This window comes from Protopterus annectens, chromosome 10.part0 (genome assembly GCF_019279795.1).
Source record: "Protopterus annectens isolate FY-2018-M chromosome 10.part0, PAN1.0, whole genome shotgun sequence".
Taxonomy (NCBI): domain Eukaryota; kingdom Metazoa; phylum Chordata; order Ceratodontiformes; family Protopteridae; genus Protopterus; species Protopterus annectens.
In genome coordinates, this window is record NC_056744.1 from 1,060,999,764 (window position 1) to 1,061,020,512 (window position 20,749).

Here is a 20,749-nt window from a genome sequence, read left to right on the forward strand (position 1 = left end):
TTATTTTCAAAGCTAATAAAAATAGTAGTGTCAATAAAATGAGAAGACAAATGCTTTTGAGGATATATAAAGCACACCTGGAAATAGTGCCTGCCTGCTTATACCCCAAAAGTAATAGTCACTTTCTATGAACTCCTCTGGTTTTATATTGGGGTTAAGGTAAAATTACAGGTGGGCATAATCACATATTTCAAGTTATTGCTGTCTTACATACACACACGTTTCTTTGTGCTTATTCCCAACAGACAGACATCCTATCTGCCTAGTTCTCAGCTGTCCAGAATTTCATAGAAGGCCTCTGATTTTTGCTAATATTTTTTGCCAGTCCCTCATATAATTTTTGATTTTCTGGCAAATCACTGAGGATTACAGTCAGTCTCGCTTCCACACCTTAGACTTTCATATTTCTTATTATTCAAGAAAATGCATGCTAATGCACGGCATACTGTGCTATTAACTCAAGTGAATTAAACTAATACTTCAAATTTGTCTTTGTTTTGGGCCTTTGTCCCTTCATCATTTTTGGCTTTGTCCAGAATTCCTGATCAAGGAAGTTGAGAAGTATGCTTCTACGTACCCCTCTGACATCAAAATGGGATATAAGTGAATGAAGAAAATGTTACGTATAGTGTGCTTCAGTCTGATGCTGTCAGACATATACACACAGCATGTTTCCTTACCATCTCCAAAAGATAGCCACTTGTGTACATGTCATACATGTCATTGTACAGTGGGAAAAATATTGGTCACAAAAATGTAGTCCATCATATTGTTCCCAGACAGCACACTATCTCCAAACTATCTGTGCAAACCTCTAATATTTGATTGTAAAGAAAGTTAAAGAAATTATGACTGCACTGTGTCCATCCTCCATATATGCTAAAGCAAACTTCGGTGCACACCTCTTAACAGGGCAAATATACATTTTCTTCTTATTTTTCAAAGACATTTTCTTGATAACTATTTTTTTACTGTTATGTGTAAGTGTTATGTATGAGCCTGCCAATATTGTGTATGTCTACAGACAAAATTGGTGGTATTTTTTATATGCAGACACACAGACACACACATGCACACACACACACACACACACACACACACACACACACACACACACACACACACACACACACACACACACACACACACACACACACACACACACACACACACACACACATGCACACACGCATCACTTACAGCCACTTGTATGACAGTATATAATTCAAATGTTTACTTGGGATCAAATGAATTAACAAATGCATAAATAATGTCTCAGAAATATATTTCAGCTTACTGTTGTCAGAACTGTGTAGAGCAACTGACTGCAACTGCCTCTATTCTGTCATCTTCATATCTTAAGAATCAGGGACAAAAATCCAGAATCAGGAACAGATTTTAAATATTGCCCTTAGGAAGTGGCTAGAATAATGGGTTTTGTATTTGTAAGCATTTGCAAGCATTTTCTGAAGAATACAAAGCTTGAAACTTGAAGCTTGCATGTCTTTCATTATGTTGTAAATACAAAGTGCCACAATTTGCCAGAAAAACACAGCATTTATGAGGACCCAATGAAAACATGAGGCAAGTTTGAGACAGACAAGAACAGCCCCTTTTACTCATACCCACAGACAGACAGACACACACACACACACACACACACACACACACACACACACACACACACACACACACACACACACAGTATTAAATACAGAGTGTATAACTATGTGCATCTGAGATATGTGCTGGAGATCAAATAAATGAAAAATAATGGCCCAATAAATGCATTTCATCTTGTTGCTGTAGGAACAGTGAAAGGCAATCCACTGCAATACATGTCTGTCCTTTCACCCTCTTAGCTTAGGAATCAGAGGGCAAAGGCAAACATTTGGGGAGCAAATGCTCAAAAATAGGGACAGACTTTAATTACTGCACATAGAAATTTCCTAGAATAACATGCTTTGCCTGCATTTCCTGAAGGATATGACATTTGGAAATCAAATGTTTGCCATTATGCATATGAAGCTGTCTGTCTATTCATACCTTGCAGTCTCAGTAGACTTATAAAACTGATTAACTAAATGCATGCATACAAAATCCATACCTGCATACCTAAGGTAAATCCAGTCATATCACTCTGAGATGGAAAAAGCAAAACACAACTGCATGAGAAAAGCCTGCCGGAATAAAATGTAGAAAGGATGGCTGTGCAAGAGGGAATGCAGCTACGCAAAGTACAGCAGTGATGAGCAGTATTTGTTATTAATATAAGTTAAGGCAGAGATGAGAGCTGTAACCACATCAGGTTTACCGAACAGCTGGGAAGAGACAAGGCTGGAACTCATGATGAGTTGACAAAGGCAACTGCAAGATATTTGGTGTGAACAATCAGAAATTACTTAGGGATGAACATAGGTGCTGGAACAATGGGGTGGGGTGGGGGTGGAGGTGGGGGCCCTTCACTTTCAACAGCTGCCTAATGTGCCCTGAAAGTGCTACTGGAGTAGCAATTACTCTGAATTTTTAGCATTGGCATTTCCAAGGAAAGACAGCCAGAAGAAAGACAATTTGAGTAGTAAATTATCCTTTTCTGGCTGCCTGAGCTCACAGTTATCATAGAAATGCCTATGTAAGCGTTTCTAAGGCATATCAATCAATATCTTTCATTAAGAGTTATAAAGCCAAAACACAGCAGAATGAAATCTCAAAACTAGGGACAATTTTAAACTATTACGTATTCATTTAAATTTTTAACAGAACAGGTTTTACATCAACATGTATTTTCTGAACAGAAGTACAAAACTTTAATGTCTGGCATGAGTGACTGACTGTAATGATCTTCATACCTCTCAGCTTTTGCTTAAGAAACCTGGACAAAGCCAAAAATGATGGTGGGATAAAGGGCCACAAACAGGAACAGATTTTTAATATTGCTTTTATAAACTTAGACAGCAGCTAGAATAACGGGTTTTGCACTAGAATGCATTTTCTAAAGGATATTAAGTCTCAGACTCAGTTTTTTTTATTATTTAGTGAGCACGATCTTCAGTAGTTTGACAGATTTTATGAAGAGCAGACAAAAACATGAGGCAATAATCTGGATATTCAGCAATATTTAGGAGAGTTGATAAGTATGATCCTGTGCGATTTACCAGAAAATCAAATATTTTACGAGAGAAAGGGCAAAAATAGGAGGCAAAATCAGGCATGTTTTACACAATTCTGGAGAGTTTGCATATTTGTTTATTGATTGATTGCTGTTTGTTTACCAAGTGAGCTGTTCTATTGACCCTGTTCAGACACGACCCAGGTTCAATAGCAGTAAAGACCACAGTTTACAAAAGTAAAGTAAGACATTAAATTCAAGTACATACTTTATACAGTTGAAATGTATGTTCTACACGTAAAGTTTACTATTCACAAGTTGATTCAAACTTGCATGTTTTTGCTTTTCACTCTCTGAGTACCAGGATAGGCTTTCTGTCTTCTGCCTAATAGCCTGCTTTTGGTAGGATTTTTTCACAGAGGTACATTTCGCTGGAGCTAAACTGACTAATGAAGTAATCATTTTGCTGTACTTAGTTATTCATTCATTCTCTTACATTAGCTTTATGCTGCTCAGAATCATTATGAGTGTAGACAGAGATGTCCTGACAAGTAAGCCATAAAATCAGATTAGAGTCATAGATATTCCAAGGCCAAGTAATCTTATGATCATTCATGCCTTGCCAGTACTCTCCCACAGGCAGCACCTCCATTCTCCAAGAGGGCCAAACCAGTGCAACCCAGAGTAAATTTGTGGATACTCATCCAGTCACTAGTTTATGTTAAAAGTAAGATAGTGAATTGCACTGCTCAACATGTAGGGGAAGTTGATTCCAAAGGACTGGGAGGTGCTGATTTATAAGCAGGTCTCTCTACTCTGCTGTATTTATCTCTTGGTGAAGATTTAGGTATCTGGTTCAACACTGGTGATGATATTGGACTTGTTGAGAAACAGATGGTCCAGAGCAACTAGGTCTCTAATGGTGCAGTGAGCAAGACAGATTTCCCTTCAAAAATAAAGGGAGAGAGCTTCCTGCCACTCTTGGTAATTCAAGGATGTTAGGCCTGTGATTTTATTGGTTAGGAGTCTTTTGGGTCTTTTTAATTGTATGATATTTTTAGTGAGATACATCCAAAGGGGGGGTGTTGTACTTGATGACTGTCATGATCAATACTGACTATAAGGGAGGGATTACCATCAATACTGACTATAAGGGAGGGATTACCATCAATACTGACTATAAGGAAGGGATTACCATCAATACTGACTATAAAGGAGGGATTACCATCAATACTGACTATAAGGGAGGGATTACCTCTTTAGACTGTGAAGATATTCACTTGGCAATTTGGTGGGCTAAATAAAAGGATTTCCTAACAACTGTTGTCAGATGATAGTGAAAAGAAGGGGAGCTATCAGCCCAAGTATCTAGGTTCCGGATACAATTTTCATTCTGTAATGGTGTGTGGGCTATATAGTATGATGAGGGGAGGGTTTGCATACCAAAAGTGACACTATACTTTTAGCATCTAGTTTGAGCTCATTTTTAATACACCAACAGTTTACTTGGGAGAGTTCATTCAGGGGAGTTTGGATATCATAGGGTTACTTAATAACAATCTGAAGTTGGCAGTCATCTGCAAACCTTAAAAGCCAGAGATCTTGGCTCTCCACTTGGAGATCTGAGAAGTAAAATACCAAAAACAAGAGATCCCAGCACTGAGCCCTGAGAGACACTACTGGTCACTTTCATACTTACTGATGAGGCACCTGTAACTTGCAGTGTGTGGGCTCTGTATTTCACCCAGTTTGTTATCCATTTTTCCACATATGGGAAGAGTTTTAAAGCAGGCAGTGTTGGTATGATGCCAGCATGGGGAATGGTGCTGAAGATGTTCACCAGGTCAAGATACACCTTCATGGCTACCATCTACAGCCTCTGTAACTCTCCTGAAGAAGTTTACCTGGTTAACTAGACAGGATCTACTCTTCACAAAACAGTCTTGATATCACAGTTTTCGAGGTTAGTTATGATACACCCCATGGTTTTCTAGATGAGGCTTTCTAAGGATGATAGGATTTTAACTACCCAGGGCAGTTGTAAGGCCACCCTTATAAAGGGGCATCAGAGACAAAACCAGTAGCTAAACTTAAGCTAAACAGGTTGAGTGTCAGCAAAGTTATATTTGGCACTATTATGCAAGCAAGCTTATGATATATAGTTGACCAATATGGCCTAAGCAAAAACTGTGGCTAAAGAAAGGAATTCATTCTTAGTCTTCATTTTCTTCCTGCATCCTCTCACCACTCCCTAAATGACCAAGACTGCAGTGTAATAACTGTGAAGAAAATAGCAGAATTAAGCCTTTGGTCTGGAAGCTACCACTTGGGCCTTTCTAGATGTTGTGAGGTACATTTTATAGTTTTTTCCCCAGCGCCAGCCTTTTGTTACAATTGTGGCATGGACAAATATCATGACTAACTAAAGAAATTCAGTCTTATTTTTTCTTTCAAGGAAGAAATAAGTTGTGCCCAAGGCTTAATGATCACAGCTGACTAAAGGTAGTTCCCAATAAACTGAGAAGATACATGCTTGCAAAGATACATGAAGCATATCTTAGAGGAGTGTCTATCCCCCTGCCAAAGGAAAATAAAAAAGAAAAGATAATCACCTTTTGTGTATCCCTCTGATGTTAGATTGTGATGAAAGTGAATGAATGAATGAATAAATGGCCTCAGTCATTTATTTCAAGTTGCTGCTGTCACACATCATACAGCATGCCTTTTCATCCCATCCCTAAAAGACAGCCACCATCTGTGAATCCACCTGACAACCAGAATATAGTAACATATTTTAAGTTGTTGATCACAGATGTGTAGTGACAATATGCCAATTTACCCCTACCTTCCAAAAATAGCCACCTGAATATACACTTCTAATATGTGATTGTGAGAAAAGATAAAAAAAATATCACAGTTGTGTATTCTTGCCAGTTGTTCCTAGACAGTACACTGCCCCTACACTCTCCTTTACACCCTGCTAAGATTGTGTGAAAAGTGAAAGAAATAATGACCACACTGTCACTGGCCCGTAAAAGCCAGAGTAACCTTCTCTGCATGCATCCAAGGTTTAACTGGGTAGAAAATTTAATAAATAATGATTATACTTTCCCCAGTCCCAGACAAGTTATAGTGACCTTCTGTGTTCGTCTCTGAAGTCTGATTGTGAGAAGAATTTAGGAAATAATAATCTCACTGTTCGCAGCTGCCACCACCCACAAACACAAGCTATAGCAACCTTATTTGCACAGTTCTGAGCAGGAACTCTTGTAGAACAGGTGAGTCCAGGGCAGAAGCCCTCAATAAGCCTGTGCCAAACTGCACTTCTCTGATTTGTGTTGTGGATACTGCCAGGATATATTTCTTCTATGATGCATTTTATGTCTTATTTTTGAAAAATAATAACTTGTAGTGTATAGATTACTGTGATTATGCTTTGAAAATGGGGAAAACATGCTTGTTAAGCACCATTCTGACATCAAAAATGTTCTTAACAAGCTTTTATTAGGTACCTCTTACTATTATTAAACTTAACAATAATCTGCTGTCACTACAAAAGAGTAGTGGGAAGCTGGTAAATGCTTCATTTAGACTTTTTTTCTGAAGTCCAGCTGATGTGTTTAACAGTTTGAATGCAGAGTTTAACTGCTTTCCACCACACTTCTGTGATGGCTGCCCTCTTTGTGGCAGCAGAAATTGTGTTACAGCACTACAGCACTACAGCAGTTTTTTCTGTATCTTTTGAATATGTGGCTACTGGATCACATACCATTCAAGTGCAAGTTTAGCTTCATTTATATTTTTCTATGAAATTTCTTTGCATTATGCCAAATGTAACTCATATTTACACAGTATACATAAAATGCATATTGTGTAAATATATGTTTACACAATATACATTTTGTGTCATGGATATGCTTCAGTTATGGTAGTAATTGATATGCTTCTGTTATGGTTGTAAATAATTAGAAAACTGCCCTTTAAAATTAATAAGTGCTCCTTTTGCCTTCTGCCCTGCAGCTTTCAGCAACTTCCGGCACTCCTGGGGCTGAGAGTGGTGGTTTTATGAAATGAATACAATATAGTACAAATTAGATAAGACACATTTTTTTACTTGTTAGAAGTACATTTCAGGTAAACCATACAGAGTATATTTCTCAGGAAATTTGCTTAGTAATGCTAAGCAGATGCAATCACAAATGTCTAATAGCACATAGTATCTTTTCAGAACTGCACAGGACCCACTGCAGAGTAAAGACAATTGTACTCCTCATTTATCCAAGTCTATCCTATTTTCAATGATTCTCCATGCAAAGAGAGGCAAAATAAAAAATAAATATTGTTAGTGCCTGAATCATGTAGAGAAATAACAGGTCTACAATAAAAATGGCAGTAGGGACAAATAACTACAATGAAATAGTCTTATGTAAATGAATGAGCTGCTTTAAATTTCCTTACCGAGTGAAGAACATAGCTGTGTCTGTTAAGCAGTAATAATATTTTAGCGGGAACTGTTCTCATTGGTGAGCTTTGCTGCATGCTGTGTTTAACAATGGCAATTTATTAATTTAGTAAGTAAAAAAAGAGAGATCTCAGACCTCTACTTTTCTTCATGTGCAGCAAACAGTGAAGTTGTTTTTCTTATTTCAACTACAACTCTCCTTTTTTTTAAACTTCAGTGACTATTGTTTGTAGTTAGTTATTCTCCTACAATGTACTTCTTCGCACAATTACAAATGCAGTCTCAGACACAGCTCACTGATGTCAATGGCTGGCAAGGTTAAACTGTAAATATTGTGTGAAACAGTCAGATGTGAGTCACAACTCCATACATGTGCAATATGAACATCAAAATATATCATACCGCAACTGATGAAGTGCAATATTCTAAGCAATCACAATGTGAAGTCATAGTTTTGCTATACCTACTAGTATAATACTGTCTAATGCCTTCCTGTCCAATTTTGGTAATTAATTGTGTTAATATTTTAATTATTACTGTATATGCTTTAGACTTACTACCATTCAAACTATGTGTTTCATTGTTACGTCTTGCACGGGAACCAAAGCAGTGTAATTTCATTCAGCTTGCACTACTATGTATATCTAACTGACAATAAAATTTACTTTGACTTTGACTTTTGACTTTGACTAAAAAAATGCAATTTAAAGGAGCTGCACAGTTATTTTAAGTTGCATGCTCTGTATTTCTGCTAAATACCAAACAGTTGAAAGATGTGCTGTGCTGCTGAGAAGTCAGTGCTAATGTGGGAGCTTTAGCTGACCTAGCTCCCCCTCCCCCATATATTTGCCACTATGATCTTTACTTCAGTCAAGTAAAGAGGTCATAGTTTCCTACCTAACTTCACACTGCTTTTGACTGTCTAATTTTAGTGCAACAAATTAAAGTGATGCTGTTGTTTATTTTTGCCATTTGTAGAAGCAGTGGTATAATTGAGTAATACCTTTTATGAGAAAAATGACATTGATGTTTGTATTCTGTAGAAGTGGTAAGTTAAATTTAAGACAATTATGTAGTGTGATTCTTTAAAATCTGGTTTGGGTGTTTCTGCCCCACAGGTATTTGATCCTTCAAGATTTTTACCAGATAGAGCTGCCAACAGACATTCATATGCCTTTGTACCATTTGCTGCAGGAGGAAGGTAAGTTCTACTAACTTAATTCATTAAAGCATGAACTCCATTACTTGGTAATATATATATATATATATATATATATATATATATATATATATATATATATAAATATCTAATTCAGAGTTTGGTCCAGTGGTCATGAATCTTAGTTGTGCAGCATTGTGTCCCGAGCATTTTAAAGTACTCGAGAAAGGACTGTCTTTTATTCCCACACAATCTGCAAGTCTGACTGATACCATTGTCAATTTTAGATTGCACTTGAGAAAACTAAATTTAAGTTACATCTTACATGATATTCCACAGTATCAAGAAGAATTGAGGAAACTACATAACAGTAGCACTTACTATCCAGTTTTACATAACACGTTGCAAGTTTTTCAAGAGTATGTTGAGTCTGATTTAAGGAACAAAGTGAGCAAAAAATCCAGGCTATACAATATGAGTGGTTCTGAGAGAAAAACCCTAATTGAATTGTCATCTAATAGAGACATTTGCATTATGAGAGCGGATAAAGGTGGGACTTTAGTGATCATGGACAGCAGTAAATAGAACAAAATAATGGAACAGTTATCTGACACTCATTGTTATGAAAAAAACTAATAAAATTCAAGTGTTGAAATGCTTTTACATGATAGACAGTACTTTGGATGAACTACTCCTTCGTGGGGATTTGCATCATCACATTTATGAATATATGAAGGTTGAGCTACCTCAAACAGCAAAATTATTTGGAATTCCCAAAGTACATAAAGGTGCCATGAATTCACCTTTTAGACCAGTAATATCAGCACAGAAATACATGATTGAACAGATTTCAGGGTATCTAGATTATATTTTGAACCCAGTAGTTCAATCCTCAGAGTTTTATCTCAGATACTCATAGCATTTATTGGAATTATTAAATAAATTTCAGGCATGGTTTGCAGATTGGCACTTTGCATCTTTGGATGCTGTGTCTCTTTACATGTGTATAGATCAAAAAGATGGAATAGAAGCCATAAGGGAATATTTGTTACCGTTCACAAATTTGGATGTGAACACTATAAACACCATATGTTTGTTATTATCTCTGGTACTGAAGAACAATTTTTTTCTGGTTTGATGGAAACATTTATAAACAGAAAAGTAGAGTTATGATGGGTACCAAAGTTGCACCAGCGTTTGCAAATTTGGTAATGGCACTTTGGGAATAAGAGACATTAGAACAACATCTGCCATTCAACAAAGTGTTTTCTTATCAAAGATATATCGATGATTTGATTTTCATATGGAATGGAAAAGAAGATGAATTTAATTTGCTTCTCAATGACTTGAACATGAGTACAAGTTTTTTGAAATTAATTAATTATCTCGATGTGACCCTGACTTTTGTACAAGAGAAGGGATAAATGCAAAGCCAGACTTACTGCAAAGGTAGTTTTGTCAATCAATATTTGCATAAACACAGTCTGTATCTTCAGCACATGAAAAACATGTTGAAAAGGGTCAATATATCAGACCTAGTAGATTGACTAGACTACCCTTAGAGTAAATTTGTTACTCTAAATGTTACTTTCTTGAACGAGGTTACACCACTGATTGGTTAAGTAAAATTAAGCAAGAAGTGTTATTACTCAGAATGGACATGGAAAGACCTATCCTAAATAAAGTCGAGCTTCATTTCTCAATAGATCCTTCAGTTATGCCTGTAATCCAGAATAACAACAAGACTGGTTTCAGGAATGCCTTTCCCCTTCCTATATCTACAGATATGAACATTATAAAAAACATCCCAACAGTTAATTGGAAATGTATTCTGGGCAACAAAGACATGGCTCAGATACTAGGTTCAGAGCCATTATTCACTTACAAAAAGAGACATAATATAAAAAACATTTTAGAAAAGTCTACACGGACAGGCAATATAATAGTAGGTGGAAGGATGGACACATTCAGGTCTGGACATTGTAAACAGTGCCACTATATAGCAAACAGTTCAAGTATTACTTTGAATGCTTGCAACGTGGTTTTTACTGCTGAGAAAAGGTTTGACTGCACTTTCATTTGGGTAGTTTATTTGGCCTTATGTGACTCATGTTCAAGTTTTTATATAGGTAAACCACTGAGATGTTTAAAACGTAGGATCTATGAACACAATTTAGCCATCAGGAAACACAGTGCAAATAATACACTGGCCAAACATGCTTTGAATTGTGTAAAAGTTTTAGGAAGTATACATTCTTTGCCATTGCCTCTGTAGCAATCCAGGCTGTAGAAGGTGATTATAAGGTTCACCTGGAATTCTGTGAATCTAGATGTCAAATAGCATGTATGGCAGATCGACCACCAGGATTAAATTATATGATTAACATAAAATGTTTTATTTTGGGAGTGACTTATTAGTTTGGAACAAATGGGCCCAATCTTGTCTGACTTCAGAAGCTAAGCAGGATTGAGCCTGGATAGTATTTGGATGGGAGACTGTTTGGGAATGTTACTTTTTGACAATGGATACACTGTTTTTTTGATTGGTGGGAAAAGGCAATCAAGATCTACAATTGGTTCTATTTTCTGATTGGTAAAAAAGCCATGAAGATCTTTGACTGTCTTGTTTTTAGTGTATAATTGGTTCTGAATACCAGGAAATGTTCCTTTTTGAGATTTTTGAAACAAATTTAAATATTGTATTTCATTGGGTGTATATGTTTTGAATGGTAGTTGATTAGTTGTATATGTTTTTTGGTGGAAAGCCTGGAGAGTATTTACATGATATGGAAATGTTTTGTAAAAAGATTCTGAAGAAGTTCTATGGTGAAAATAGCAAAGAATGAAAGTGCTTAATCTTAGAAGGACTCTCATGGTTTCTGTTTTGAAACTTAAAGATTATTTTTGTTTCTACTGCAAATGTGTAAATTAGGACCTTGCATGAAGTACAGTTTAAATAAGCATGAAGACTTATTACTATACCTTACATTTGCTCTTTACTGCCTAAAAAATCTTGTCTCATCTGTTTCCTCACTTTTCCAAACAGAAAAAAAAAAGAAATGGCATTTTTGTCAAAGTAGAACTTTTGTTTACATAGTCTCTCTTGCAATAGTTTTATTGCAGATTTTACTGTTGGCACAATGAGTGAAAAAGAAGTTGACAATTTTTGAACCATAAATAAATGAGTTGATTCTAAGTCTGTTGATTGCACTCATACCTCTCAACTGTACAGGTTTTCACAGAATGTCCAGATTTCTGCCTCATATTTATGGTATGTTCCCCCAATATCTGTCCCTTTCTGGCAAATAGCCGAGGATTGGAGTCATGAAATAATGACAAACATTTGAGCTTAAGACTCCACATCCTTTGGAAAATTCATGCTAATAAGTTTGCAAGAGAAATATTTAAAATCTGTCCCTATTTGTCCCCCATTGTTTTAGGCTTTGTCCAGATTTTTTGCTCTAAGAGGTTGAGAGGTATGTTTGCACTGGAGCATGACTATATTCAAGAATAGATATGAAACCATTAGATTTTCAGTACTCTTATGTTTTAAGCATTTTCTTTACTCTCTGCATCATCCACTTCATGTGTCTATTATTCTAAGCGTTTGTAGAATTTGGTGTGATGTGCCTGAACTGCCATTTTTTTATAGAAGCAATGAAAATCTTGGCTCACAAATTTTCTGCCATTATCTGCTTTCAATTCTTCAGGCATTTCATGTCTTGGAAAAAACAGATGTAAATGTAATAATGATTGAACATTTTTGTGTCAATTAAATTCCTTTATGGAATTTCTAATAATAACCTACACACACACACACACACACACACACACACACACACACACACACACACACACACACACACACACGCGCGGTTAAGAAAAAAATGTAAGTCATTATAATAGAATAAGTCATACCCTGCATTTAATCAAGGAAGTTATACAATGTCATGAGGTATTAATTCCTTTTTGGTTCTGAGTCCTGTGTATGCTGCAAATATGACAGCTTTGCAGAATTTGCTGTTAACCCTGAACACGTTAGGCAAATGCATGCTATCATAAGCTTTCCTTTTCTCTATTTGAAGTTACTTGTTCATAAGTATGATTTATATTACTTGCCTGGGATAATCACACCAGTCAGGCATAAAGGATTACTCTTGTCTCCATTGAACAATGCTTGCATGCATAACAACTCATCATGGTAATGAAAGTAAGGTTTTAATAAGAGGATCTTTTGACTTTACTTTCTCTGACCATTCTACCATAACAGTTTCACACAACATTTGGAGCTCTAACTCATCTCTGGTACTAGATTTTCACTCTTGCAGTTTTCAGAAGCCATTGGTAGTTGAGAAACTATCGACAGACTTTCCAAACTCTTCTCAGCTAAACCCTTATTACATTCAGGCAGATGTGTTTTGCTCATAGTATCAGCTTTATGTACTAGCTTACTAGGCTTATGCTGAACTTAAAAGTCATGTTTCTGACAAGGTGATGATATTTTTTGAAGATGTGCTGCAGGTTTGTATAATGATTTTTTGAAGATGCTTTGGAGTCATTTATGGTCAAATTCTGCTGAGTCATTTTACTGTATAGACAGGCATGGAACTTTTTTACAATCAAATACTTTGCAAGCATCTCCTTTATGATATTTGTCTCTGTTAGTGCTCTAGATTGATAAGTTATTTGTATGTCCTCTTGTTTAAATACTGCACCAAGATCTTGCTTCCTTGCACTTTCTGAACAGTAGATTGTGTCATTTAAGACCTAAGCATGCTGGTGAAAAAGTAACTAAATTTTTCTGCATCTCCAAACTTTTGTCTTGTTCTTTTGACTAAAAATAATGCTTCATGATATCTGGTAGTTTCTTGAATGGTATTTAGAATCCTACAAGTTGGGAATGAATTTGGACAGATTATGCACCATGCCTAGGAAACCTACAAGAAATGATATGACATAAGGTTTTTGCATCTTTACAGTAGCTTTTATCTTGTCAACATCTGGTTTTAACCCTTCAGCATATGATACATAAATCATGTATTTCAGGGAAGCTACAAAGATTTGCCATTCCTTCCTGTTAAGTTACAGATCTTTAACCCTTAATCTGCCAAGCAACTCTATTAGAAGAATATTATTTTCCTCTTTGGTGGCACCCTAGAGCAAAATGCTACTGATTATGTCGACTACTTTTTTTAGACCTTCAGTTATAGTTTCAGTTGCTGTCTGGACCACTTATGAACCTGATGAAATCCCAAATGGTATTCTTAGTATTTGAAGAAGGATTATACTTTGATGGAAGGTAGCATAACGGCTTTATAGCTTAAAATCATTTACAACAAATGAGAGGTGTTGCATTTTCTCCATTGCGACCATGGAGTTGTTGTAAATAAGGTAGAGGATGTGTGGATATCACCCTACATGAGGGGTGCAAGGAGGCTTGCTCCTCTTCAAAAATAAAATGTGAAAACTTTTTTGCTGAAAGTGGTTTTCAGCTATTCACATTTGTGCATTTGCCCATTTAAGAATAATCATTCAATGAATAATTATGAATCCTTTTAAGTTACCTAGAGGTGAAGTAGTTGTACAAAGAGTGAAATTAGCTGCATCCATTAAGTGACATGGCACATTATATTTTCAGGTTTTACCAGAAGTCCATTCATAGTGAGATATAGCTCAAAACATTAAATTCAAATTTCCCATTTTTTAGAGAAGTTCCCAAAATAGCTTCAGAAATGACAGTAGTTTCAGTGTAGTCATTCTGAGACAAAAATAGAAGAAATGCAGCCAACTATGTCAGTTCATCAGCTCCACAGGAACAATGAAATAAACATTTTGAAAGTGAGATTCAAAACTTTACTTTGTAAGAAATAATTTGCTTAATTGAGAAATGCAAGCAGATATGAAAAGCAAGACTAACAGCAGAGTTTGCTGCTGATTTTCTACTGCCAATGGAAGTGATGCAGAAGGGTACCCATTAGAAAACACATAGCTCTGTAGAAGTTTCGGTAGTACAGAAACAAACTGCACAACAAAAGTAACTTATGGTATTAAATCAAGTCAGTGTTTCTTCTGCTTTGTTCTATAGTATTCTGATGCTATTTTATGTCTATTTATTGATATTAAAAGAATACTTTCTCAAAACAGACTAAAGAAGTGTCTCCATATTTTAATCAGAAAACCTGTAATGATCAGTCTCACCACTTTGAAAAAAATAAGATGCTATTCTCAAATAAAAAGCGAATCTTCAGACTTGCTGTACTGCCACTAAAGTTTTTTTTTTCCAGTAAGTTTCATCCCATCCCTCCAACATGAAGAAGAAGTTTTGGTAGTACAGAAAAAAACTACCGCAACAAAAGTAACTTTTGGTATTAAATCAAGTCAGTGTTTCTTCTGCTTTGTTCTATAGTATTCCGATGCTATTTTATGTCTATTTATTGATATTAAAAGAATACTTTCTCAAAACAGACTAAAGAAGTGTCTCCATATTTTAATCAGAAAACCTGTAATTATCAGTCTCACCACTTTGAAAAAAATAAGATGCTATTCACAAATTAAAAGTGAATCTTCAGACTTGCTGTACTGCCACTAAAGTTTTTTTTTTCCAGTAAGTTTCATCCCATCCCTCCAACATGAAAATATATTCCCCGCACACTCCCAAACAAATCTTACAGCTTACATATACTAACGTTAAAATTGCTATACATCAAAATAAGGGGAACAGTCAGAGGTACCATAGTCTCAAATGCAGTATGTATATGTATATATATATATATATATATATATATATATATATATATATATATATGGGTCCTAGCTGAATCACCAAAATTATGTTTAATCAAACTCCAAATTACTGAGACCATTTTGCAGAAAGAAAAAATATGCCGAACACTGACTTTGCCAAACCACTACACATTGAAAACACACCCAGCTAAAAAATAAAGACCAAAAACAAACATTTCTTAATGTTTTTGCAGGGTCAAGCCCCCCTGTGCCCCCCCACTCCCTGCAAATTATATATACCAACTCCGAGATTGCCCTACAGAGACGACAAGGGTGGATTTCCCAATCTTAACTGTAGCACGATCTCCATTTAACTGCTATGATGCTGTAAAAAGAATTTGCTGTATACTCAGCATTTCACTGAAACAAACTTCGGCAAAATCGATCTGTGTCATATTGTTCTTTTTGCAAACTGATTGCGGTAATTTGGAGTTTGATTAAATGTAATTTTGGTGATTCAACTAGGACCTATACATATATATATATATATATATATATATATATATATATATATATACAGAGAGAGAGAGAGATATTTATATATTTACACACACACACACACACACATACATATATATATATATATATATATATATATATATATATAGATAGATATATGTATGATATTACCTTTTTACATGATAAATCTAGATGTTCAAAGGCTCATAGTTATGGACTTTTCACTTTTAGCACTAACCCTAAGAGGCATTAGGCAGAGATCCTTATGAGAAACTGTATAAAAGTTTGACTGTGGCTGTACGGTCACACACCTCACTTACGTATTAGATGTAAATCCCATAAATAAATACTTACCTGTTTTATCATATATGTGGCAGCATTATCCAGAGGGAGGACATGCAGACTCCATACAGAAGGCACCCTGGTGAAATGCTAAACTGAAAAACTAAGTTCTGCAGGGCAACAGTGCTAACTGCTGTATCACCCAGAAAAATAATCTACGCTTTGCATAGCTGCTAATTAACACTTCATTGTATGCTTCTGAATATTAATCCCAGCATGTATCTTGTAGTTTAATGAGTTGAGAGATTAATTTATATTTAAATATGAGTTTTAAGTGAGGAGAAGTTTACTGTTTATCCTGCTAAGTCTGTTTTCTATGAGAGAGAGTTTTTGTTTAGAAAATGTCTGCCACTGTTTTTTTTTTTTAATTTGAACTAAAGGTTGTAAAAGTACAGAAAAAATAGTATGTGCATGAACTGGTTTGAACAATATTTATGGTAATTGGGGAGAGACAGACAAATAATGGGATACTGGCATGGCTAGCAGGAGCATGATTCCTTGCATTGCATAGGGCCCTATTTGTCCACAGTCTGACTCTATTGACTCTGGAGGTATATGCTTCACCAGTGTGGCATTATCAGCCATTCAAGTTGGTCAGTGTGGCATTATCATCCTGGTTTCCTCCCACACCACAAACACATGGTGTAAATTAATTGACAGTCCTTAAATTAAACTGCAAGTGTGCGTACAAATTGTGTGTGTGTGTGTGTGTGTGTGTGTGTGTGTGTGTGTGTGTGTGTGTGTGTGTGTGTGTGGTGTTAATCTTACAAATGATTAACATCCTGTGCAGGATTAGTTTCAATGCTCTGCACCCAGTAAATATCGGGTTAATGACCTAAATTGGATAGAGTGGAAAATCAGAGAATTAATGTTGCTTTATCTAAATGCTAGATACAGCAGTATTAAAGCTTATCCTTAAAAGTAGGGCTGTGCCATATCTAATGCCTGGAATATAAGTGGATTTTATCTAAAATGAATGCTTTGTGTTTTCATGCATCATCGCATACAGGTTGTCTCTTTTTTTGTCTATTAGAATAATATAGATAAGGGGGCGGAGCCTAGATGGCCAACTGGTAACAGCTTTTTTCTTGAGCTCCATATCAGTTACTAAGAAACAGGAAAATTATTATTTAAAATTCTATTACCAGCTCCTTAAAGTTATACAATCTATTTGGGAATGTATAATCTAGAATGTTAAGTTGTCAATCTCGCCTTCATTCTTGCTGGATGGGTTCGGAGCCAATCCTCGGTTCCGACTCGGCCTATAGTAAAGCTCGAGAGCTATTTTTACCGGCTCGAGGCTACCCTATATCCCACAATGCTAGGCGCTAACTACCCAGATCTCATTTGCCGCTTCAGCTGCGAGGTGCGTTTCTTACCGGCTCTGCAGGTTGCATTTAAATATTTCTTAAATTTCTACTATTTTCAGTCAGTTTTGGGTAGTTGTTGATAGTACCCTTCCCATTAGTATCCCTACTTAGCATAACTTTCTTCCGGGTCCCTTAAATCCCTTAAACCCCCTTGTTTTCTTTAAACGGTTAGGCCTTTGGGCCCATCCCCTTTTTCCTTATTTTGTCAGGTGAATTTGTCTGTGTGACTGACTTAGCTTTTGTTTCTAAGGGGTGTCTGTGTGTGTGTGTGTGTGTGTATTTTTTGTGATTGTCCTTCACTATTTAGGATGTCTAAAGACACCAAGGTCTCAGGCTTCAAGAAGTGTGACTCGTGCTGTCAGAAAATGTCGCTGACAGATGGTCACACTTCTTGTGTTTATTGCCTGGGCCCTCTGCACCTGCAGGACTCTTGTTCTGTCTGCCACACGTTCAGTCCGAGAGTCCTGCAGGAACGCAGAATCAAGTTAATTTTGAGAAGCTTGTTAAAGCCTGAAGGTTCCCCGGCCAAGTCATCATCAGGGAAGCCTTCAAAGCCTTCCAGGCCATCAGCTCCATGTTCAGATCCTTCGACTGGTGGTGCTTTGACTGCTTCTACATCGGCTCCGGCTGGAGCCGATGTTTCTAAGACGCAGTCTTCTACATCGGCTCCGGCTGGAGCCGATGTTTCTAAGACGCAGTCTTCTACATCGGCTCGAGCTGGAGCCGATGTTTCTAAGACTCAGTCAGCACCGATAGTTCTGTCGGTGCCATCTGCCAGCCATAAACGGTCTAGGTCTCCATCCTTGGAGTCCGTTCATTCGGCTCCGAGGTCTCCCTTACTTTCGGAGCGGAGCCATTGATCCCATTCCTCAAGGTCTTCCAGGCTGTCGGATCATGACCACGAGAGGGTGGTTAGTAGACTCCTTAAGTCTCAGGCACTAGCCCAGATGCTTCATAGCCCTTCTCAACAGACAGTGGCTATACCCACTCCATCCTCGATTCCTCCTCTGACTCTTCCTTTGAGTTCGGAGCCGGAGCTCGTGGGAGCCATGGCTGTTGACACGTCAGAGCCGATACCTCATATTTCGGCTCCGTAGTCGGCTCCATTCTTTTCCATGGTCCCATCCTTGGAGGGATCCGGGTGCCTGAACTTCCTCGTCAGCTCAGAGGGGGCAAGTGGCTCCATTATCCCTCTCAGAGCTTCGGCGCTGGTGAGTTCGGCCCTGACATCAGCTTCGGAGCCATCCCTCTCGGTGCCGGGAGGGGTCCTTATCTCTTCGGAGCGGGGACCTTCTGCCCTGCCTGATAGGGGTGCCTTTGAAGTCATGAGGAGCGTGCTGGCCCCTGTGCCTGCTCCACGATTGGCTCCCTCAGCTCCTCCCTCTGTAGTGCCTGCTGCGGTCTCTACCCTCCCTCTCATTCCTGACTGTAGAGATCCAACGCCTCAGGTTTCCCCATTGGGAATATCCTCCTCTTCCGAGGTTTCCCCTGATCCATCAGGGGAACCCCCTCAGAAGAGGAAATGTAAGAGAAAGCATGTGGACTCCCCTGATTCCATCACATATGATACTGACTTGGATGAGTCAGAAGGGTGCCCATGGTCCCCCTCTGAGGATGTCTCCTTTTCGGACATCCTTGAGATCCTCAAGCAGAGGGGGAACTGGTCTACCCTCAATCCTTCTGAGGATGAGTCGGTTTACCTAGAGGCGTTTGGTTCTTGCCCTTCCACCTCCTGGGTGTCTCCGCCCTTTGATCCCCTCAGGGAAGTGGTGGTGCGGAAGGCATGGACGGCCCCTGATACGATGGAACCTACCCCACGGAGGCCTTCAAAATTCATTACAGCCCCGTCGGACAAACAGTTTTTAGCCAAGGGTGTCCTGGTTGATGCCATGGTGGTGGCTGCAGCCACTAAGAAGGAAATGGCTGATCCTTCAGTACCTGTCCATCCTCCTAATAAGGAATCTAGGACTATGGATAGGTACGGCAAGCGGATGTTTTCTTCAGCGACCTTTGTCATACGGTCGCTGAATTACTTGTGCCATTTCACCTGCCTTCAAAGAGACATGCTCAAAGAAATGGGTGATGCCCTACAGGATCCAACAGCTGCGGGGTCTCAAGACAAAATCAACTGCCAGCTGGCAACCCTGAATTCAATTGTCAGCTCCTCCATGCGGCTTATTTCCTACGCGGCCGATGGGGTGAGTAGGGCTGCAGGCACAGGCGTGGCCTTACGGCGTCATGCCTGGATGCGGCTTTGCAACTTTGCAGACCCCTTCAAGGCGTCCTTCACTAACTCCCCCTTTGACGGTTCGGCTTTGTTTGGACCTCAGGTAAAGGATACTTTGACCAGATGTGAGCAAGAAGGCAAGACTCTCTCTGCTGTGGGAGTCTGTTTTTCCACCTTGTCTAGACCATATCCTAAGGGTCAGAAGGGTGGGAAAATGTGGTTCCATAAACCACAGGAAGTCACGCCTGATGCAAGAGGTCAGTTCCCCTCTAGAGGCAGGGGGAACAATAACAGACACCGCCCTAGAGGCAGAGGAGGTCCGCAGAATCAGGGTAGCAGAGAGACCCTCTCTGACAAACCCTTCCAGCATCCCTGAGAAGCAGCTCGACTGTCCGCCTTCGGAGGTAGTTGGGGGAAGGTTATCACTGTAACCAGAAGCCTGGCTTTCACTCACCCAAGACAAATGAGTACGGTCGATTATATCCAAGGGTTACAAAATTCCCTTTATCCACACCCCAACTCAGCCAAAAGGGCCCCTTCCAGACGTTCCACCCAGTCTAAGGGAACAAGCAGTACTAGAAATATCAAAACTGCTAACAAAAAGAGTCATCCAGCCAGTCCCAGCAGACCAGCAAAGATCCGGAATCTACTCCAAGTTATGTTTGGTACCAAAAAAGACAGGGGACTGGAGGCCAATATTGGATCTCAGCAGACTAAACAAGTCTGTAAAAAGAACGAAGTTCCGGATGGTCACGCTACAGTCCATTCTACCCTTTCTGGGTCAGGACAATTGGATGTGCTCAGTAGACCTTCAGGATGTGTACTACCACATCAAGAT

The 20,749-nt window shown here is 38.2% G+C and overlaps 1 protein-coding gene across 1 annotated transcript in view; it reads left to right on the forward strand.

Annotated features, from left to right (window-relative positions):
- Nucleotides 1-20,749, forward strand: part of LOC122813474 (cytochrome P450 4B1-like) — a 561,508-nt gene that overhangs the window by 494,175 nt on the left and 46,584 nt on the right. The window contains exon 11 of the mRNA XM_044085809.1: nt 8,690-8,772. Coding sequence (XP_043941744.1) covers nt 8,690-8,772 — 83 coding nt within the window. The remainder of the gene's footprint in view (nt 1-8,689; nt 8,773-20,749) is intronic.